Source organism: Venturia canescens, chromosome 7 (genome assembly GCF_019457755.1).
Source record: "Venturia canescens isolate UGA chromosome 7, ASM1945775v1, whole genome shotgun sequence".
NCBI classification, from domain to species: domain Eukaryota; kingdom Metazoa; phylum Arthropoda; class Insecta; order Hymenoptera; family Ichneumonidae; genus Venturia; species Venturia canescens.
In genome coordinates this window covers 3,142,787-3,164,065 of record NC_057427.1, presented here as the reverse complement: position 1 = coordinate 3,164,065, position 21,279 = coordinate 3,142,787, and the positions used below count along the sequence as shown (strand labels likewise).

General features: G+C 39.6%; 5 protein-coding genes across 7 annotated transcripts; 3 read left to right on the top strand and 2 right to left on the bottom strand.

Moving 5' to 3' along the window:
• Positions 1–394: 394 nt before the first annotated feature.
• Positions 395–1,798, top strand: LOC122413637 (uncharacterized). Its single transcript, XM_043424117.1, has 4 exons — positions 395–547; positions 627–791; positions 1,173–1,298; positions 1,405–1,798. Exons 1-4 carry the CDS (start codon positions 542–544, stop codon positions 1,639–1,641), a joined length of 534 nt encoding a protein of 177 aa, XP_043280052.1. The 5' UTR covers positions 395–541; the 3' UTR covers positions 1,642–1,798.
• A 118-nt stretch (positions 1,799–1,916) lies between these two features.
• Positions 1,917–3,649, top strand: LOC122413635 (uncharacterized). The gene is made up of 3 exons (XM_043424113.1): positions 1,917–2,651; positions 2,913–3,225; positions 3,377–3,649. The coding sequence occupies exons 1-2, from the start codon at positions 2,046–2,048 to the stop codon at positions 3,210–3,212; spliced, it is 906 nt and encodes a 301-aa protein (XP_043280048.1). The 5' UTR covers positions 1,917–2,045; the 3' UTR covers positions 3,213–3,225; positions 3,377–3,649.
• On the bottom strand, positions 3,285–10,963 carry LOC122413636 (phosphatidylinositol 4,5-bisphosphate 5-phosphatase A). Of its 3 annotated transcripts, none has more exons than XM_043424114.1 (3): positions 10,610–10,963; positions 7,032–8,682; positions 3,285–4,693 (listed from the first exon to the last, which is right to left on the bottom strand). In XM_043424114.1, the coding sequence occupies exon 3, from the start codon at positions 4,691–4,693 to the stop codon at positions 3,884–3,886; it is 810 nt and encodes a 269-aa protein (XP_043280049.1). In that variant the 5' UTR covers positions 7,032–8,682; positions 10,610–10,963; the 3' UTR covers positions 3,285–3,883. The 3 variants fall into 3 exon arrangements, with proteins under 3 accessions (XP_043280049.1, XP_043280050.1, XP_043280051.1); XM_043424115.1 differs by lacking the exon at positions 10,610–10,963 and adding an exon at positions 10,235–10,494; XM_043424116.1 differs by lacking the exon at positions 10,610–10,963 and adding an exon at positions 10,341–10,493.
• Positions 10,964–11,085: 122 nt separating this feature from the next.
• wal (electron transfer flavoprotein subunit alpha wal) lies at positions 11,086–13,390 on the bottom strand. The gene is made up of 4 exons (XM_043424109.1): positions 13,151–13,390; positions 12,529–12,858; positions 11,740–12,192; positions 11,086–11,470 (listed from the first exon to the last, which is right to left on the bottom strand). The coding sequence occupies exons 1-4, from the start codon at positions 13,193–13,195 to the stop codon at positions 11,294–11,296; spliced, it is 1,005 nt and encodes a 334-aa protein (XP_043280044.1). The 5' UTR covers positions 13,196–13,390; the 3' UTR covers positions 11,086–11,293.
• Positions 13,391–13,851: 461 nt separating this feature from the next.
• LOC122414007 (uncharacterized) lies at positions 13,852–20,379 on the top strand. Its single transcript, XM_043424748.1, has 4 exons — positions 13,852–14,658; positions 14,831–15,226; positions 15,338–15,421; positions 15,607–20,379. The coding sequence occupies exons 1-4, from the start codon at positions 14,641–14,643 to the stop codon at positions 17,644–17,646; spliced, it is 2,538 nt and encodes an 845-aa protein (XP_043280683.1). The 5' UTR covers positions 13,852–14,640; the 3' UTR covers positions 17,647–20,379.
• Positions 20,380–21,279: the final 900 nt, after the last annotated feature.

Below are 21,279 nucleotides of genomic sequence, written 5' to 3'. Positions count from 1 at the left end.
ATATCAAGTTTTATTATTTACTGCACGCGCGCAAAATGATTTCGTACTGACGAAAAAATGTCCTGTTTTAAACGTCATTAATCAAGTGCCTTAATAATAGTCAATCGTATCGATCCTCCACTACAATTATCCGTGATTTATGCACTCGTGATTATTCCCTGAGACGAAACACTCGTTCGAGTCTCTTCCTTCGGTCTCGATGTGTCAGACGACTGAATTACGATTTTCGTAAACTCGTATTGAATCACAGCAGGAGAAGAGCGCGGGAGGGAGAGAGAAGCAGAGCGAGACGGAAAAAATAGCCTCGCGAATACGCAAATCGCCTCGAGGGACGAAGAACTCACCGCAAAAAAAGTTGACCCACCCACCGTGAAAGATCAACATGAAAAAAGTAGCTGAAGAGAGAAAAAATCAAAAGGAAATACGGGTGGGGACTTTCGGTCCTCGAATGCTATAAAATCCTCCGCAGGATTCGGAGTCCTGTTAGTGATACCAAACTATCTTGACATCCGCACGACCACGTTAACTTCTTCTCGTTAACATGAAGGTTCGTTCCATTGGATTATCCTCATTAAACACTCATTCTCATTCGGCGCTCGAGATTCAATGCATTTTCATTATTTCAGTTTCTTGTGATCTTTGTAATTTTTGGAGTTTGTCTCGTACAAAGTGCACCTTCGACCTTGCTCTCGACGATAGCACCTCAGCAATTGGGATCGAGTCCACCACAGATGTCCAGATACGTGGGACAGGCCCATTATCCAGGATATTACGTTTACAATTATTTACAGGTAACTCGATCTCGTCATTTTTCCCATCGAAACGAAGAAATTTGCAAAATTTCCGTCATTTTTTGTCTGTTTTTTAAACGGTAGTCGAACTTTACGAAAATGACTTTTTCCACTTCCTCTGAGTAACGGTTCATGCATTGGTTCATAGATTGGAGACAATTTCTTTGAATTTTTAGTCGTTCCGTTCGAATCAGTAAATCGATTAAGTGATCTCGGTATGATAAATTTTGGTTGCGCGAAAGCTTTTTTTATTTGTTCAATAAATTTTTCCAGCTTTCCTTGGGTTGAGAGAAATGAAATTTGCTTGGATCAACGAAGGATTTTTCTCCAGTGTGCAGACTCAATATTTTTCAAATATTCTGAAATTTTCGATGCTTCCAGGTCGACCACGGACGAGAAGTTCCTGTCGCAATATACGCTGACGGAAGTCCCGCCCTTTCTCACTTACAGCCAACGTATGCTTACTACGGATCGCCTTATTTCGATTACAGATACCAATTTAATCAGGTACGAGCATAAGGTTTCATCCAAACTCGTCTTTTCATGTTTCTTCGTTTATTATTCGCGACGCTGCTGGATTCCCTGCGAATGAACATTTCAATGCTTTTTTTAGTTGTTTCCTGGATTCGTCGGTTATCAACCGCCGACATTGATACCGAGCGGACCACCCTCGTTTGTACCGCCTCAACAGGGACCGCCGACCTTCCAGCCGACCACAGAACGACCCTCGTACGAGGACGACGGTGTGGAAAAACTCGACGAGAAACTTGAGCCCGCGATGGAAAGCGACAACAACGACGAGCACCGAGAAGACGACGACGACGATTCCGTCACCATCGATGCCGTTTGAATCAATCGCGTTTCAGACTAAAAAATTCTTTTTTTTTTCCCCACAGAAACGAAATCATGAGAATATTTTGAAATAACGATATGAAACGGAGAAAAATGTTCCTCGCACAATAAAGAACTGCAAAAGTTTCGAAAAAAATGTAAAAATGTAGAAAATTCATGTTTTGTTTTCACTGTTGAACAATGGTTCTGATCGCGCTTCTCCCCCCTCGTCGCATCGAAGATTGTTATTATCGCGAGTTCGTTTGCCCCTCTGGAGCCTGGAAGATAGAGCGGGGTCAGAGATGATTTTTCTGAGCAGCGTGTGAAGGCTCCCATTCAATAAAGTTCCTCCACGAACGAGAGTTCGATGTATCGCTAAGGCGAGCAAAAAATATTAAATTTTCGAAGCATCAAATTTTCGAGATGATTTACTTCGTCGCGCTGTTTTCGCTCGCGGAGATCGCGCGGCAACCCGTGTCGTGTTCCGTGCTCGTCGACAGAGGAAACGCGGCCGCCAAAATAGCGTACCATCAACGAGATGAAAATCCCATGTTTGACGAGTTGCCTGAAAATTTAGTGAGAAACGAGTCTGAACGTTTTCGGAGGGATTTGAGGACTCCGAGCACCACGGAACCCAGTATCAGAGCGTCTTACGAAAGAGCCGTGAATCAAACGATCCAGGATTATTATGCTCAACGAAGAGCCGTGATGGAACGTTATTACGCGAGACAACGAGAGATTATCGACAAGTTCGGGAGGAAAACGACGACGGAATCTCCTGCGAGCGCGTCAACGGACGCGGTCCCGAGAAAGTATCAAATCGTCGAGCATGGTCCAAGTGCCACGATCGCGAATGCGGAGACGACCGCTCCCTTTCCTGGATCTCTCAACGAGAGCAGAAGGAACGATTCGATCGCCTCTTGGGTCAACGATCTCACGAGCGCTGATTCGAGAAGTGACGATGGTCAAACCGAAAATGATTTTCAATCGGAATCTTCGAACAACTTAGCCAACCGGGCCGACAGAAAAGTAGATAAAAAAATTGCCACTGAAAAACAGATTTCGCTGAAGAATTTTGTTGAGCGTGTTCAAAAAAAAATTTCGATCTTTTCAAATTTTGCTCATTTCAACGTAGCCTCGTTTCAGCACGAAATAATCTCGGCAAAATTATTCGGTTGAACGCTTCCGACGAATCAAAGTGTCAATTAAAATTTGATTTTCAGTGCATCGAAACGCTTTTAACGAGACTTCACCCGACGTTGATGTATACTTTGGGTATTCTTTTCTCAGGATATTCCTGGCTATTACAGACTCGGTGAATTCAAGGGTAGTGCCGATGAGAAAATCGTTTACCAACACAATCTTCGTGTAGGTCTGAAAGGCTCGTCCCAGCTGGAAGCCAATTTCGAAGCGGTTCTCGAAGGCGCGTTTGTCATAACCGTCATCGAAGCCTTTCCATACGCGAATACGAAGGCACATTTCTCCTGGATTTCCGGTGGGCCTGGCAGCAATTCGGTGAAGCTTAAACTCGTCGGCTACAAGGATCAGGGCTTCTCTTACACCGTCAAAGTTTGGGCTGTTCCAAAATAATCTCAATTGTCAGGTAATTCAGAGCTTTTGGATCGCAGAATTTTGACGCATTTTTGGGAAAGAAAACTCGAATACAGACTCAAAAATGTTTATAAACAATTTATCTATTCTAAATTATACTCACGATAGTAAACGATTGTCATACAAAATAATTACTTTCTTAGGCATCCGGAGCACGCGGTTGAAGTCACTGGCCAACGCAATTTTGTCACGTGACAATTTTTCTGTGATTCTTAGGTCTTCGGACGTTGGCATTCATCTCGTGCTGATTTTATCGTTGAAACTTTTTGTCAACGTTTTTTTTTCAATTTTAATAACTCATTCAGAAGACTTATACGCAAAAAAATGAGAAAAATTTAAGCTGATTAAATTGATAAGAAATGAAATTGATCGCTCCTTGTTCGAGATATATGGAAATGGAAAATTTTACAGTTTCACTCGTGTTTTTATGAGCCTTTTTTCCCTAGTTTTAACAAAGATTTTCTTGAAAAATTCACAGAAATTCAAGCACCGTTATTTCTTCAGATTCTCAACTTTTTGTAAAAATTTCATCTTCGTCCAAAAAGAGTTTGTTGGAAAATGGGAAATTCCGAATTCCAAAAATGCTTTGACGCGGCAGAAAAGAGTGAAAATTTATGAGGCCAGTGATCGAAGAAGAGGATATCAGAAAATCACGAATCTTGTTTTCCGCTCGAAATCGGAGGTGACGCTGACGGTGCGTCGGGTATTTTTTCTCTTCTCTCGGATGAGCGTGTTTTCTGTTTCCGGGTGTTGCGTTTCGGGGATTCCCGATCGTTGTCGTCGTCCGGCGAAGCGTTGGGACGCTCGGGAAGAATCGGGACGATTCCGGGTCCCGGTTGAAGGGGGAGCGGCGGTGGGAGCGGTCCGAGCAGAGGGGGTTGTGGGGGATAATTGACGTAATAAGTTCCGGGGGTCGCGAGATTCGGTGGGAAGGCATTGTACGGGTTGAAATATGGGCCGTAATAGACGGAGCGATAATTCGGGTAGAAATTCAAGGGCACGCGATCGTCGTTGTTTTTCTTGTCGGTTTTCTTGTCCGACGACGGAGTGGATCCTTTTTCGGAACTTTCTCCGAAATCCTCGCCGGAAAACTCCTCGTTTTCGCTCCTGCTCAACGACGGGCGTGAACTTTTTCGAGGAGCGGATTTGGTCTCCGCGTTGCCGGGAGTTTCCACGCTCTCGGCGTCGTCCGGTCTCGGGCGGGGCTCCGGATCCAATTGGACGACTCCTGGACCCGCGAAACCCGGAGCTATCTGAGTGTAATAAAATGGCGGAACGTAACCGATCGCCGTTCTGTGAACCACCGGCTGAATCACCGGATATGCGCGTGACGGCGCCAGATTCTGGTTGCTCGTTATCACCGCGTTGTAGACCTTCGGCACTCGCAGTAATCCAGGATCGGAGTGCGATAGAACAGCCTTCGTCAGGAGAACCGCCAGCAGGAGCGGTTGAAACCACATCTAAAAACAGAATTTATCGAAATTTTCATTTTTTCCTTCTCAGCTACCTAGCTTTGGAGCTGCAACCATTTTTTAGGCATTCAAACAATGAAACTCATCGAAATTTTGCACTTTTTTGCCAAGGTAGATCTGCCCGAATGATCGTATTTTATGGATGTCTAAATTGGACCGACTTTTACTCCCTAATTAAAGATATAATCACTTTAAATTAATGCCAGAGTTATTTATTCGAAACTGTAAAAAAAATTTGTTCAACTTATCTTTTGACGAATGAAATTACGAGGCATCAATTAACGGGGGATCCATCACTGAGTGGACCCGAAATTTCATTCATCCCTGGCTAAAATACTGTCATTTTTAATGTAAAAAATCGCATTAGAGAGCGCAAAGGGTAAACACAAAGGGAAATGATGAAGAAAAAAGTATTAATAAAAAGACAGAAGGCTGTGACAGGAATGGCTCAAGTCGAGAAGCAAGACAAAATTCTGAAATAAGCAAATGTGAGGTTACACGTGTGCTCATTACCAATTTCGTTCAATCTTCATTACTAGTAAGACAATCCTCTCGATTTTTTTCCCAAACATCAAAGATATAAACGTCGCAAAGTTTATCTGAATAAGCAATAAAACGAACCCTCTGAAATTTGATATGCCTGTCACTCGATTATCCGTTTAAACTCTGTATAAATTTCAAGACTTTCTTAACAAAATCGTTTCGTGCATGATCTGCCTTAAAAAACAATAAAACAATCGTCTTGGTAGAGTTTATTCAACAGGATTGAATCGATCAAACGTGGATAGAATACATAAAAGTGCGTTTATTTCCTGTGATTTCTATAAATCTGCATCTGAACGTGTGATATTACCTAAAGTAATCGACCCCTTGAAGCGTGCATCTCGCGTTATGGTCAGTGAATCGTTTTTGATATATTGTTAAGAGGAAACAATGTACAGTGTAAATCCTTGAATTGACACAAGTTGACACGCGATGCAATTACTCGTTACAGCATCGTGAGAACCGTCGACGCGGAACATCGAACGTATCCTCGGTACACGGAGAAGAATCAACGAGAGTCCTTTGTACCCCATCATTCGTTCGTTCGATTCGGTCTGAGGACATTGAGGACGCTAAATAAACGATCCGACAAGGCGAGAAATTCATCCGATATAAACCGTTATTTACAATCGTCCTCGTGCTCGCTATACAATGAGGATAATTAATACAATTTTTCATGCCGGTCATCCAGCGACGCACGAATACCCGCGTAACATCCGCTCACGATCCGCCGGTGTCTTCGACACCCTCGCCATAATCTCACGTGATTAATTGACCTCGAAAATTTGTTATTTTCCAACGCATTTCGATACGCGCCGAATTGCGAAACGATAAATCGAGTTTTTAGTATTCGAGCTCAATTTATTCAGATACTCGCGGTCGTGTTATTACGACCTTGTATAAACGACGCGGAAAAGAGTCGTTGATTTTTACCGATTTGTCGTTTTTTTTTTTTCTCATTTCATGCAGAGCCAAACGAGTGATTTTTATGCGCACGAAAAAACGATGAAAAAATACTTCTATCCCCATTCGATCGCCTTTTTCGCTCGAGTGATCTACTTCACTCGAATAAAGTTTCTTCGCTCAGTCACTACTCCGAGATTAATGTCCCTGGAATATATATTTAGATTGCGATTTCGTATGACCCGCGTCATATTCCGGTCCTGCGAATAAACAGCCGGAGAACACGTGTACGGAATTCTTTGTACTACATTGGACACGGCCAGGATTTATAATAAGAGCCCCTCCACATGGAGAACAAATATGGGTGTGTACGGATAAGCAGGAATGAGCCTGAGGTACTCCAGAAAACGGTTGTACCCTTCTCGGCCTTTTTTCGCTTCCTTCTTGTCGTATGATCCAAAAAATCATTCCATTTTACTCGATATTCATCAGCATTTTCGAAAAATCGTCCAACGATCAATTTCTCGTGTTTTTCTTTTCAAAGCTCCGAACTCAGGTCTGCATTAATTTATTGATCGACATCGAATCAACGTAATTGGCTATGAAAAAGTGATTTTGTTTCCATGTTTTCGAGATCAAATGACGAATGATGCGGAAAAATATTAATTCGAATTACTGTGCTTTCGAAAATCGACTCGGGGCTCGGAATGTTTGGCGAAAACAAGAGGACGTTTTGGAAAGTTAATTTTCACGTTTGCGCAATGGTCACCGAAGTGCGACATTATGAATGAGTTGTTCGAAAATAGTGCGAAGTTCATTGGAGATGGTTTGAGCAAAAGGAATTATTTCAACTGAGAGAAAAAAATGTGGAACGACTTACCTTACGGTGGTTTTTTGGGAATGCTGGATCGATAAAACGGGATAAATACTAAATGCGACTGTTGCGTGTACGAGATCGAAGCGGAGGAATCGGTGAGTAACCGAGAACGAGTAGAAAGAGACTCGAGTCGACTCTCGAGTATATACGTGGCCATGGGTCCCAGGGTTCAAGTCCCACTCCCACTGTATGCGTGTGTATGAACCGAGCCCCATGAGACCCCGGCGAAAGTACTCCGGTGAGCGCTCTCCGTTCGACAAATCGTAATATCGTGTGATTTTTGTTTTCCATCTCGCATCACTTTTTTCACGAACGATCATTCGTCCAATTGCCGCTCGAGATCCAATTCAATACTCACAACTGAATAGAAACGAATAAAATTGCACTTGTTGGATAAAATTTTCATTCAGTTTTATAAAGAGTCATATAAAAATCATCGAAAAATGACAAATCACATAAATGCGCTTGGCCATTCAAAAATCAAAATCGTCTTGCATGGCAGACAAAACTTTTCCATCCAAAATGTCAAATATATTACGCCCTCAAACATTATTAAGAAACGTTTTCTTCTCGTTTGAAAAAAAAAAAAAAAAAAAAAAAAAAAACGAAAAATTCGTTCAAAAAATGATTACAGCATTCGGGATTCGCGAATGGAAATCGTGATAAATTAAATCCAAATAAAATATCGATTCTTAGCTCGCCATTTCGAGAATTATTTTCCTTTCAGCCAATTCGAATGTGAAGTGGAGAAAATAATTTGAAAAACTCCAAGTCTAACGACCGATCTCAACTTTTATACGAATACTTTTCTCTCCTCGATTCACTCGTAAATAAATCATTTAAGATTCATCGTGCCGAGCTCGGGTCCCCAATTTATCCCAAAACGTTATTTTTTCTACATACAATTATGTTTTTATACATATTATTTGTGTATCTCTATCGGTATATGTACATACGTAATCCTACACACAGAAGACTGGCCTTGACCTCAATCAGTTTCTCCATTGGCACATAGTGTTATACCACGAGCGAGTTGAGAGGAAAAGTAACAAAAAAAAACGCACGTTTCGAGACCCGCTCGGTTGAATTTTCTAACGCGAAGTTTAGGATTTTGAAATTCGATTCACACCAATTCGACGAATAAAAAGTTATTGACAAATGAGTCGAAAGTCGATGGTTTTTCTCTCAAATTGGAAGACTATTTCGAGCGATCGTGATTTTCTCTTTTCGTCAAGGTCGAGACGCCGCGTTTCCTATATCGGTTCGACCGGTATGTAGCACATTCTTCGTAGCAGTATAATCGGAAAATTAGGAAGAAATATCGCTATCACGAGGACGAGGGGCGAAAGCATAAGTAGCAGTCCAGCGTATGCGATCAACCACCAAATCGGCGACAAGCCGAGTATCGGATTGAGCATCTCGTTGTTTCACGAATCGTCCGATGATTCGTGACTTTAATCTTCGAAGCAGCTTCTCCTTTTTCGTTTATTATCGAGACACTATCCTCGAAGCGATGGAAAAATGTCTCGTCATGATTCACCAGCTTCGTGAAAGAGTTCCAGTCGTTCCGGCAGTCATCCTTCTCTCCGCTTCTCTGCTTCGCCTTTTATGGCCTACGCCATATGGATTTTATGCTTCCTCGTTTTTTTCAGTCCTGCAAATAAATTCCCTTTTAGTTCCAGTCGATTTCTGACTCGCCATTTCTGGCTTTGGGTTGACACGAAAGTTATATATCGAGGTGGAAATTTATTTAATAAAGACCCTCGCAATTTCAATTTTCAGCTTATTTTGTTTGAAGCTGCGCTCGACAAAAAATTTCCTTGCTAAACCTTGCCAATTTATTGAATTTTTGCAAATATTTTCTCATTTTTTTACGACTTTAATTCAAATTGAATATTCCGAAGTCGCATAACAACTCCATGAGGAAAACAGTTGGGATTCTTAATTTTGGAATTTTTTTCAAGCTCTTTCGTGAACGAATCGATGAAATCGCTCCAATTCCACCGATCTTTCAACCAGTTGAGCAAAAATTATGTTCCTTTTTTAGATTGCGCAATATTTCATTAGCCGATCGAATCGAATAATCCACTTTCAATCGATTACTTTAATCTGAAAGTTTCGACCTGATTACACATCAAACTTTTTAATTCGATCGCATAATATTCGTGAATCAGTTATGAAATGATTGAGGCGAACAAGCATGACTGTGCATATGGATCGGCCTTCAATAAAAACTAGAGAATTTATAATTATTCGATTAAATTAAATTCGTCGTTGGCATCAGTATTTTTATTATTTCTTTGATAATTTATTCCTAAGAAATTTGAAACGTTATAAAATGTAATTGAATGAAAGTTTAATGACCTAACGTTATTAAATAATAAAAAAAATATACATTCAAGCTGAAAAAATGAGCTGAAAATCAATGAATATTGAGTAACAATAAGTTGACGGACTATTTGAAAAAATGGTAGACGAAATGAGCTGAAAAATCTAACTACAGTGTTCCAGGATGGACGACGAGTAAATGCGAGTTGGAAAAAAGTAAGGTAAAGATGCGGTCGTCCTTGCGGGGATCACGCACACACACACATGCACACGCGCACATTCACTATCGCCAGCAGCTCGTCGTTGAAGAAACCGGACGAAAGAGGCAATAATAAAGAGAGTCGAGCAATGGCGTATAACGAAGAGTTACCAAAGCTGGATTTCTAACGATAATACATAATAATTTGTTCTCTTTTTCCTTTCATATGCATCAACTGGGAGATATAATTCGTACAGGACAGTTGACAACAGGAGCGTTAAATTACGATGCAGTAATAGTGAGTTTTACTCTCGAGTTCAGCAGGGCAGGAAAAGGGGCGATTGGTGGGAGACATTGCATGGCGTAAAGAGAAATTTTCCTAGAGCTATTGCGCAATAAAGAGCACGAGTGTTACACACGTAATACGAGTATTATTCAACAGTGCGTGTGTATCGAGCTGAACTCGTCGGTGCTTGACGACAGGATTAAGGTCGTTTAATGATTAAAATCAGTCAAATTCACAAAAGTGAAAAGTGCCAATTCGAGAAATAATGTAAAATTGATCTCTTTGTCCCCGGAGTTTTATGATTTTTCAAGCGCCTCGATCCTTAACGATCTTTTCAGAATAGAATTACAGGACGAAAAGCCTTTGAAGATTCAAATAATAAATTTCACCTACACGTGAATTTGTAGCTTCCCATTGCGATGGATTATCAATTGTTTATGACTAAAATCGAGATGATTAATGTATGGAGGAATTAGTACAGTAATGGGTTTCACAATACCGCGAGAAAAAACACGTCGCCCTTGTTGATACACTAAAAGTCAATTCTCTTTGTCTAAATTCCCTTTCACGGCTCACTCGCTCCAAGGAGTTTGTCCCCGTAAAGTCTAACAGTTCCAAACGAACAAAGAGAAAAAGTGAGAGAGAGGGAGGGAGGGAGGGAGAAAGATTCTTATCGAGATAACATTTACAGTATTTTTGCTTCTCAACATTTTCGCTTAGTTTCTGCTCGCTCGTCACCCACACAAATTAACACAGAGGCACACTTACACAATATTGGTACAAGAACTGGATGACTGTTGCGCTGAGCGCGCATGCTAGACTGACTTAAACTTCGACCGGCTCTGCGTGACCATAAGCTTTCCCTTTCTTTCGACTTTTAGCGCGATTGCTCCCGCTTCTCTGTTCTGCTGCTACATTGACCGAGTCTCTGGCTTATTAGCCCTACCTCTGGCTCCAAACACCCGGGCTTCGACGCACCGTCGAGCCTCTCCGAAGCGATGAATTTGTATTTTTAAATGTGAATTATGAAAAAATTCAATATCAGTAAAGAATCTGAACCGATCGAAGAACAAGAGATAATTAACGATCGGGGGAACAAAGTTGATGGCATTGACGAGATTTTCGTAGTCGAAGGTGCAGTTATAAATCGCTTTAGCCTCGACTCAAAACATTTCTTTCGCCAAAACGTGCTCCGAACGTTTGCAAATAAATTGAGTAAAAAAATCGTTGATTTTTTTTGGCTATTAACGTCAACAGTCGTATAATTTTATTCGATCTTTCGAAAAATTCTCTCTAAAAACGTATTTACAGATTAAAATTGTTGTTATAAAAAGATATTCGTTGATTGAGTTTTTACTTTTTTGTATATGCTTGTGTATAAAAGTAGAGATTTTAAAAACTCGGAAGCATGATTCACTCGACGCGAAATACAATGAAACAGGCTCGTTTCGATTAAATCTTTTCAGTCAGCTCAGGAACGGCCTTGAACAAATCGGCAACCAAACCGTAATCCGCTACTTGGAAGATCGGCGCTTCGGGATCCTTGTTTATCGCCACGATCGTTTTCGAGTCTTTCATTCCCGCCAAATGCTGTATTGCTCCGGATATTCCTACGGCTATGTACAGATCCTGCAGTTTCGAAATGTCATTGATTATTTTATTGCAATGTTGTTCCAACAGAAAAACCGACAATTGGAAAATTTGTCGTATTTTCAGATATATTTTCCAAATAAAATGGCGATCGATAGAATTCATTTCGCAAATAATACGAGAGTTTTTATTTCGGTCTATTTTTTATTGGAGTTGCTTTCTCCAGTAAAATGAGAAACTTTGAAGGAAACATTTTCGAACTGTATGCTCGGGACATACTTTTTGAGAAATAAAAATGTTTGAATTACCGGTGCAACGATTTTTCCAGTTTGGCCGACCTGCAAATCGTTCGGCACATATCCAGCATCGACCGCAGCTCTCGAAGCTCCAACAGCCGCGTTCAATTTGTCGGCAAGAGTGTACAAAAGCTTGAAATTCTCTCCAGACTTCATTCCACGCCCGCCAGATACAACGGCTTTTGCAGAGGTAAGTTCCGGCCGGTCAGACTTACTGAGCTCTTGTTTAAGGAATTCGATTTTGTCCGTTTTGTAATCGCCGGCTGGAGCTGTTTCGATTTTCGCTGATCCACCTTCCAATGATGCCGCCTCAAAAGATGTTCCTCGAACCGTCACTATTTTTACCGGGTCCTTCACTTTCACAGTCTGCGTTGCGTTTCCGGCATAAATCGTCCGCACGAACGTGTCAGCCGTTTTTATACCAATCACATCACTCACCGGCGAAACGTCCAGTTTCGAAGCTACCTTCATTCAAATTAAATACTTTAATCTACCAATTGCTATTATTACAACAATTGTTAGTAGCCAGTGAATGTTACGGAATGCGAAAGGAAATCAGAGAATCTTTCAATTTTTTAGAACATTGTTGATTTTTTTCCTCTTTCGGTTTCTCTTCTCCAATCTTTCTGAAGGCATTTCTTGCAAAGAAGATTTGATAGCTTAAAAATTTCGTGAATGTCATGTTCAATCTTTAAAAATTCACACTTTTTCATTACTTTTGAAAGTTTTAAAATTTTGCTTCTACCACAAATGATTCTGATCAAGTTAATTTATTACAAAAATCAAATAAATGTCTCATACCCTAGGTAGCAAGGCTTTTCCGAAAGAACTCGCGCCAGCCAAAATGTGACTAAAATTGAATTGTTTCTGTGTAGCTAGAATCAGTGGCGTCAGAGATTCTGGAGTAAATCCTTTAAAAGCCTCATTTTCAGCTACAAGCACTTTGCTTACACCGTTGACTTTGCACAAGGCTTCGGCCGCAGGACCACATTTTGTTCCAGCAACAAGAACAGTGATTTCACCACCAATTTTTTTGGCTGCAGTCAGGGTAGCCTGGGTTATCGCAGCAAGACTTTCATTGTTGTGTTCCGCAATGACTAACGTTGATTCATACCTTGAAAGCGAGCCAAACTGGAAAAAATACTTACATTATTTTATTGCATTTGAACACATTGACTTGGATTCCCCCATCATGATTGTTTCATCAATGTTTATAATCTATGATTTGTAGGTCATTTATCTTGATCAACTTTCATCTCGAAATTCGTTCTGCAATATTTTATTCAAAATTTTCACTCAAACTATTAACTGTTTTCGTGTAAATCTTACATAACTCATGGAACTTTGATAACGAAACACAAAGTTGATGATATTCGGTCGAAAATGATAACAATATTGGATCACAACTGTTGAAAAAACTCACTTTGCTGATGGGGGACCTTAGAGTTTTCGAAATTGTGGCAAACATTTTTGGACTCTTGTATTAAATAGTAAGAAATTTCAATTGAAAAGAGTCGGTTGAACTGAAACGTTACGTTTTTAAGCAGAAAAAAAAATTCAATTCAGATCTTCCCCTCTCTGAGACATTACGATCTTTCGGGATCGTTTCGGTGCACAAGTCCAAAGATTAACTTTATCTCAATTTATACAGTTATGTATGTAGCTCTTTCGAACCATTTGAAGTTTGCTACGCGTCAATTGATCAGCTGCTCGTGAAAAAACTGTATTTCACTTGATTCACGTAGTACGTCGAAAAATTGGAAATGCATATATATAGAAGAAGTACAATTATCCACGAATAACATTGCGATCTACTTTATCGTTGAAGATTTTTTGAAATGTCGGTAATAAAAATATTTTCATCATATATGTATAGCCATAATTTCCCTGTTCACATGCTTGATCATGAACAAATAAATAAAACATGTAAATTTATAAAAAAATAATGACTGCACTTTGGAATGACTACCTGACATTGTAGTACACATCAGCTGTGAGCTATAATTTTCGGAAACAAAGGTCAAGAGCGCCCCTTTATGTGCATTATCAGAGCTGCGATACTTTCTTTTGTTTTACCAACTATTTAGTATCACCGGCGATTATTTGTATTGAATAAAGAGTAAACTCAAACAATTATGATTACATAGAGTCGCAAAACGCTAGATCATTTTCATCGTTTTAGGAAATTATTTTCTTGTTTTATTCATGTTGCTGCAAACGGATCTATCAATTGGAGTAGCGACAGTACGTGGCAACAGATCGTACTATATGCGGCGAATTTCGTCGAGGAAGTGTGAAAGAGATAGTGAATTGACTCACACGCCGTGATGGTGTGCGTCGATGAGACATGAGCGACATGAGAACGTGAGAAAGAAATAAGGAAAAGAAAAGGAATAAAAATAATAAGTGACAAAATTTCCTCGTGGTTCTTCGTAGAACTGTGGTATTTCTTGTCTTACAGGATGTAAAAAGTGACGAGGCCACGTCGTCGAGCGTAATCGCGTTGATTTCGACTCGGGGGAGTTAGCAGTTAAAATTTTTATAGTATCACGTTCACTGACAAGCGTTATCGTAGATTTCTTATCGTTTATTGTTTTTTTTTTTGTTTTTCAACCGTAAGACGCAAACGAAACATAAGTGGTGGGGTTAATTGTCATTTCGCGTCGTGCACATTTGTTTAAAGCATCGTGAAGATCGACGGATCGACGAAATCAAAGGAAAGTGAAGATGGAAAAAAAATGGAGCCATGTTTGACAGTCTATGAGATGATGAGATGGAAAGCCCTTGATAAAACGTGAAAGTATATTTATTTCGCATATCAAGTGTGAAACGACAAGTGGGTTATGAAGTTTCAATCACGACGACGTGTCACCGATTGTGAATATTTTATTATTTTTTTTAATTACCTCTACGATGGCTGGAAAATGTGAGGTGAGTGACGCGGATTTTTCACGAACTATATAGGTTATAGATTGCACATCTGCCTATCTATATCATAAATCTGGACCCGTGTATACATATATTTATATAATATGCTAGACAACAATTCATAACCAAAATATTATGAATTACTATTCAATTTTTGTTTTTTGTAATCTCCTAGGAATGTGGATGCGTTTGCGCCAAATGCACAAAAAACAATGAGACACACACGGACATGCATCTCCATGCGGAGATAGAGAATCTCCGACAGCGTTTAATAGAACGTGATAGTCATATCGTTAAGATGGAAACACAATTTTTGAATGAAGCTGACAAGTTTCCGAATGGCGAGCTGGCCTCGATGAAAGAAGAATTGAGAATTTGGCAGGAAAAATATTCGCGACTTTATGAAGCTCACAAAAGGGTTCAAAAAGTCAATCAAAATTTGGAGGACAAATTGCTAAGGATCGTCGATAAGTGCGAGACTGAAAAAGGTGCCTTCGCCAAAGACATTGCTACTCTGTCGCATCGTTTAGCCGATGCTAATTATACTATACATCGTCTTACCCAGGACAATGTAAGCTGCGCTCGAAAATTTTCTTGTTTGTTTCTACTCCAATTACTCATTCAGGATTTTCTACTGTTCGTGAATTCAATATTGAAATTCATGGTCGTGTTTATTTTGCAGGAAAAATACAGAAATGATGTTAATCTGGCTATCCAATTGCTGCAGTGCAAACCATCCAACTTTGTTGGACAAAAATACGATTCGGTACGTGATTATTATATTTATCCATTTGTATGCTATAGACGATTGTGCTTGAAATTCATTCCTGGAAAACTTTAGTCCATAGAAATTTACAAAAAATCAAAAGAAATTCAGTCGTCCCTAAAACGATTTGTCATTAATTTTTCGAAGAATCGCATGAATCGTCATAATGTTTTGTATTTTTATAGTTACCGTCCGAAGTTCAGGCAAAAGTACGAATGTACGTAGCTCAAAAGCGGCGTTCGAGCGACGTCTCGCCGCCCGACGTTAAAAGTATAACCGTGCCAATATCGACGTTCCCACCGACGGCGATGGTCTACAATATAACAAAAGCGAATGTGGAGAAGCATAGCGACGATGAGAGTGACGATTCGAAGCCTCCGGTTGATGTAGTATCGGCGGCTATAATGGCAAAAGTATTAGAGGATCGTGAACGGGAGAGAATATTCGCGAAGCACTGCAACAGTTGTACGTGTCATCGGGCAATTTTAATGATAGATTCGGAGACTCAAGCGAGTTTGGACAGGTTGGACGTTCGTTTTTGTGGTGAAGGAGACTCGATCGAGTCATCGAGCAATCGTGATATTAGCGAGACTCTCAACAGTAAACAAATGGATACTCAAGGTAAAGTTGAAACAACGAGTAATCCAACTACTTTTAGACACATAAGCGAGACGAAATCTTCGCGTCGTCGTACAGAAATAGGTAATATTGATAATTTAACAAACGCGAATACGAAATTAAGCCCGAGTTTCAATAACAGCGAAGGACATTTGCGTTTGGGTCGTCAAGTGACGACGGTACAGAAGCACAACGCAACGAAGCAAAAATTACCTCAAATTAGCAGCGATCGAACGACACTACTGTGCAAAGCGAACTTAAATAAAAACAAGCAAACGCGTTTGAGCAAGAGGATCGATGGGGACACGAGGGCGAGTCTTCCGGATCATTGGAAAAAATTCGAAAAAACCACGACGGATAATTGCGTCAGCGAAAAAAATAACGTTTGCAATGAGATCCCGAAGGAACTCAGCCCCATCGATATAATAAACGATAGAATATGGAAGAGCGGTTGGAACGCGAGAACCCAATCGATCGGCAATGAGGCAAATGATAACGATAAACGTAGCGCCGATACGGAGATCGATGTGATAAATGATCGCGTATGGAGAAACGATAGGACCACCGGAAACATAAATAAACCACAAATGACCCTGATCGAACTTACAAACGCTGTTAATTCAACGACTGTCAAGGATTTCGGTCAAACCGAAGTCGCGATTAGTCCCAGCTTCAGCAGCGACAGCGTCGTTATTTCGACCTCAAATCAATCGAGTAGCTCGAGCGACGCTCTTCACACAATCAATGACAAACGCTTGTTGAATAACAACTCAAAATCGAACTGCAAAGAACGCTCGATCGGACCGAGAAATTGTTTCATGAGAGTGACACCAGGCTCGAAAAATATTCTTCTCGATAACGTTGGTCATTATCAAACTGTCCTTTACACCAGCGGTACGAACAGGCCAAACACAGCCCTCGTTCACGTCGCTAAATCCACGCGGTCCGGCAGATCGATGTCAACATCCAGCGAGGAAAATTCTCCCATGGTAGCTACAACCGATAACACCCAGCTACAAAGAGTCGCCGAATGGGTCCAATCGTCAGTGAGCGCCGGAAAAAACGAGCAAACCTCAAAACCTCTTGACTCGCGAGACAATGTTTCTCGACAGAAAGTAACTCAAATCGTCGAAGTCAGCAAAGATGACACACTCGTTAAAATCGAGATGGACGAGAGCACGGATGTTCAAAATCCTCTTCTCCCACTTGAGAAGATGAGGAAGCTCGATGAAATCGTCGTCGAAGCATCTGGCGACAAATCTCTCGATAATCCGTTCGCCGATGCCTCGAGAAACGTTGGAAACACTTCGAGACACAACGACGCTCCTCAAGACGCCGGGCTTATCGAAGATCTCATTATTTTCGAGCCTTGCAACACCAACGACAATTCGGTTGAAAATTCCCGTGTGCCCGAGGACAAAAACGATCCAAATTACGAGGTTAAAATAACCAAAGAGATGGAAGAAATTTATTTGAAACTTGCCGCCAGTCTCGATCCCGTTTCACTTCGATTATCCGGGCCGAACAGCGCCGATCTCACCATCGAGAAGTATCGAAAAGATCATCGTAGAGTTCACGTACAAAAATTACAGGACAAACCCAAATAATAGAGGTTGAATATAAAAATTCTACTTTTTCATTATATTTCGAGAGAGTTTATAATATGGCGCCATAGGCTTTGTATGATTTTATCTAGAAATCATTCATTTTCAAAAAGATTATTTCCCTTGAAAGAGAGGAAAATACTTTTGCATCATAAATTTACATTTATTTTCCCGCGAAAAATAGAGTCTATCGGAAAGTAATTCATCCATGTCGAGCTCGACGTCACTCACGGCCATATCAAACTCAACAAAGCTGAGTGCAAGAGTAATCATCTGAAGCAAAACTCCAAAAGAGTTGATGTTCGTTTGGTGATACGAATGGAGGAACCGACTCCTGGGTTATTTCATGAAAATATAATCGTTTGTAATCGCATTAATGGGACGATAGTTAGTAATCGGGTCCTTAATCTAACTCGATCGTCGTTGTTTTAAATCTCACGTTTATACGAGTTTTAATCCGATCTGTTGCCAACGGTGACGTTCGTTTTAATCAAAAAGATAATCCCTCAGGGAAGGCATGCCGAAAAAATTGAGGAAAATGAAAATCAAATTTCTATTCGAGGAAATTTGACCTATAAAATCACAACCAAAAGTTTAGTCCGATGTAGAAAACGATTGTACAAGAAGAAAGAAAGAAACCAACGTTGGAGGTCGTTGTTCGACGATCTCGACGGGAAAACGTTTAACGAGATAAAACGTAAAATTAATTAAACGGAGTTTAAGAGAGTGCTTCCCAAATGTAAGGAAAAGAGATTCTTTTTTTCCAGTCTCTTTCGACGGACGGTATGATAAAAACGTGAGGTACGTCATCGTAGGGAACGCAACTTTAGGCTGTGACTTTGCAGGTTGAAGATCCTTGAAGCCACTAAAATATTATTGGAAACTTAATCGTACCGTGCTTCTCGATAATAAGCTTAAGAAAAAAGCTCTACTATATCCAGATCTGTTGTATGGATTATAATCGGACAACAATATGTGTTTGTTATAAAAATCGAAAAAAAATTAAGACGATCCATCGGACATGCACCGCGGCCTACGAGATTTTTACGCTCAGCGAAATAAATCATGCAGAGTTTCAAAAAAACAAAAAGCAAACAAAAGTTCCGAGACAGAAAAAGTACTAAACCGCCTGCTGCGAAGCTTGTTAACGAAATTTAAGTGTTAATCCCATCTGTTACGAAGCCTCAGCTATTAATCGACTATAAATCCTGTGTGATTCGTACCAACCGGTAGCTTGTTGGGAAAAATATAAGAAAAAAGAAATGATTCTTTTTCAATCCGAATTTTCACACGAGCTTCGGGATCCTCCGATCTTCAATATTTATTACTGAGTTTCATGCTCTTCTTATTCCAAGCTTCTCAGTAATATTTTTGATTTAGCACATTTTTCAAATATTACAGTTTAATTTATTCAGTTTACAAAAATTTCTCGTCAATATTTTTTTTCCGAATTTTATCCCTTTGCTCGCCAAGATACCTCATTGACGCGATAAACTTTTAAAAATCGATATATACTTTATCGAAAAAGATTGATTCATCGCAAGGACTTGACAAAATTTAAATTTTTTGTTTTTTCGAACAATCTTCGTTTTTTTTTTTCGTTCCAAGCACCTCGCATTTTCGTTTCATCCTAATTACCCCCCCTCCCTCTATCTTAATGTGTTTTAATCTGTTTGTGCATTTATCACAGTAATGACAATACTACGCTCGACTTTATAGGTATATTTACGAATAAATATTCATGTATAAAGAGGTATTGCAAAAAATGTATGGAAGGTCGCCAAATTCGATGAAAAAATTGACATTTTTTTGTCGTGCCTCCTTATATAGTTAGACGTATACTCCTGGAAGTATTAAACAATATACATACGTGGGTATATGTAGCCTGTAAATATACATACTGAACTCTATGAAATTCTATCGTACGTGTATAGTTCGAATGGTGTATTTGCAAAGTCAATTCTCATATATGCTGGAGAAGAGAACGTTTAGCTTGTGAGATCTGAAGATCAAGAGTGAGATATGATAATACGATATTGCATTTTTCCACGTTGGAAAAATGAGGAATGATCTTTAGAGAAGATCGTTTTGAATCCTTCCTTCCTGGCTCCTCCCCCCCCCCCCCCCTCCCTGCCCCCCGAAAAGTACCAAAGTCGTATATTTGTTATCGGTAAGATTTAAGGATATGAAAATCTGCGACGAAAGTCAAATATTTTATGGCATTGAAGTTCACATGCGGTTGAGCTGCAACGAAAAGTGTGTTTTTTCGATTCGATTTATTTGGTTCTTAGAATCGTTTTGTTTGCTAATTCTAATCGAGTGCTCAAATGTAAAATTGACCAATTTTCGTAGTTGAGATTCGAAGAAATCGTAATTTCGTTGCATTTCGAGGAAATGATGATTTTAATGTCGCAACATTTTTGACTCCGTTACAAACCTCCCTGGGAAACAAATATACCATAGTACGCCAAGCGCGTTTTATTTATTGTCGCACAGACGAAAAAGATCAAGATTAAGAAAATAAAGTATAGAACGTTTATCAGCAATTCATTCGAATCGTACAGACTGCGAGGAAAAGGGATTGCACTCTGAACGGCGTATACATGCGTTATCGAATAGCTCCGGAGACGTATAACGAGATCTTGTTATTCGTCGTTTGACAACGCCTACTATAATAACAAATAATAACTGTATATACGGAGGAAAAATGAATAAAAGGAAAGAAATATATTTCAACGTGTTTCGTTGTTTTTACGCGTGCGCAATCTATCATTTTATTCTGATTTCGTAAAGCTTTCCTGCACCGGATAAAATTTAATTATTCCTTATTTATTTCAATGTGAGGAAAGTCAGAGGATAATATTATTATTAAATACTGTTGGAAGCTTGCAAATGACATTCCAATAGTCCTTCGAACACTCAGCAAACACAGTCCAGAGATTGGAACATTAAAAATCGATTTTTTTTGACTACTTGAACCAACCCATCGCCAATCGATATTTCATTAACGATGTACGGTTGTGTGTAAAGCTTTTAAGGGGGAATGTCAGTGTGAGTGGCTGAAAAATGAGGTATTTTTTAGGATTTTTTTTTTTTTTTGAGAAAACTGCTTGATAAAATTATTTGAAATTTTGTATATTAATTACTGACGTAATGAAGTATACTAGGAATTTTGATTTTTTTATTTTTAGTACATTTTATTAAGCAGAGGAGGAGCGGTCGCGAAATGGCGTCTCAAAAAAGACTCCTCGACGGTTGACAGCACAAGTACCACGACAAGCATCTGAAATGAAAAATTCAAAAAGATTATTAAATTATAATAGTACAGTTATCGCAGCATCGTAGAAAATTTGAAAATTTTGTTAAGAAAAAAATGGCGGCCATTTGAAAAAAATTCGAATTTTACACAAATTTTTGTTTAGTAAATTGTCAATAATAAAAAAGATAAACAATTTAAAAATTTGAATCAAGTCGATTGGACAAAATTTGACAGAGTTGTGCTGTCAACCAGGTCAAAAAACATGGATCGGAGAAAAACGCGTTTGAAGTTTCGAGAGGATAAAATTGAATGATGTAACTTAAATATTGATATAAAAAAAGTTCTTACAGAAGCTCTTTTGCGCCCAAGCACTTTTT

What these genes read in the sequence shown, in the direction of transcription:
- LOC122413637 (XM_043424117.1), top strand. An exon ending in ACGTTTACAATTATTTACAG is followed by an intron (nt 792 to 1,172) that starts GTAACTCGATCT and finishes CGATGCTTCCAG; the next exon opens with GTCGACCACGGACGAGAAGT. An exon ending in ACAGATACCAATTTAATCAG is followed by an intron (nt 1,299 to 1,404) that starts GTACGAGCATAA and finishes TGCTTTTTTTAG; the next exon opens with TTGTTTCCTGGATTCGTCGG.
- LOC122413635 (XM_043424113.1), top strand. Translation starts at nt 2,046, where the DNA reads ATGATTTACTTCGTCGCGCTGTTTTCGCTCGCGGAGATCGCGCGGCAA. An exon ending in CCAACCGGGCCGACAGAAAA is followed by an intron (nt 2,652 to 2,912) that starts GTAGATAAAAAA and finishes TTCTTTTCTCAG; the next exon opens with GATATTCCTGGCTATTACAG.
- LOC122414007 (XM_043424748.1), top strand. An exon ending in ATCGTCTTACCCAGGACAAT is followed by an intron (nt 15,227 to 15,337) that starts GTAAGCTGCGCT and finishes TTTATTTTGCAG; the next exon opens with GAAAAATACAGAAATGATGT. An exon ending in TTGGACAAAAATACGATTCG is followed by an intron (nt 15,422 to 15,606) that starts GTACGTGATTAT and finishes GTATTTTTATAG; the next exon opens with TTACCGTCCGAAGTTCAGGC.
- LOC122413636 (XM_043424114.1), bottom strand. Translation starts at nt 4,693, where the DNA reads ATGTGGTTTCAACCGCTCCTGCTGGCGGTTCTCCTGACGAAGGCTGTT.
- wal (XM_043424109.1), bottom strand. Translation starts at nt 13,195, where the DNA reads ATGTTTGCCACAATTTCGAAAACTCTAAGGTCCCCCATCAGCAAA. An exon ending in GAAAAGCCTTGCTACCTAGG is followed by an intron (nt 12,193 to 12,528) that starts GTATGAGACATT and finishes ATTTGAATGAAG; the next exon opens with GTAGCTTCGAAACTGGACGT. An exon ending in CTGGAAAAATCGTTGCACCG is followed by an intron (nt 11,471 to 11,739) that starts GTAATTCAAACA and finishes TCGAAACTGCAG; the next exon opens with GATCTGTACATAGCCGTAGG.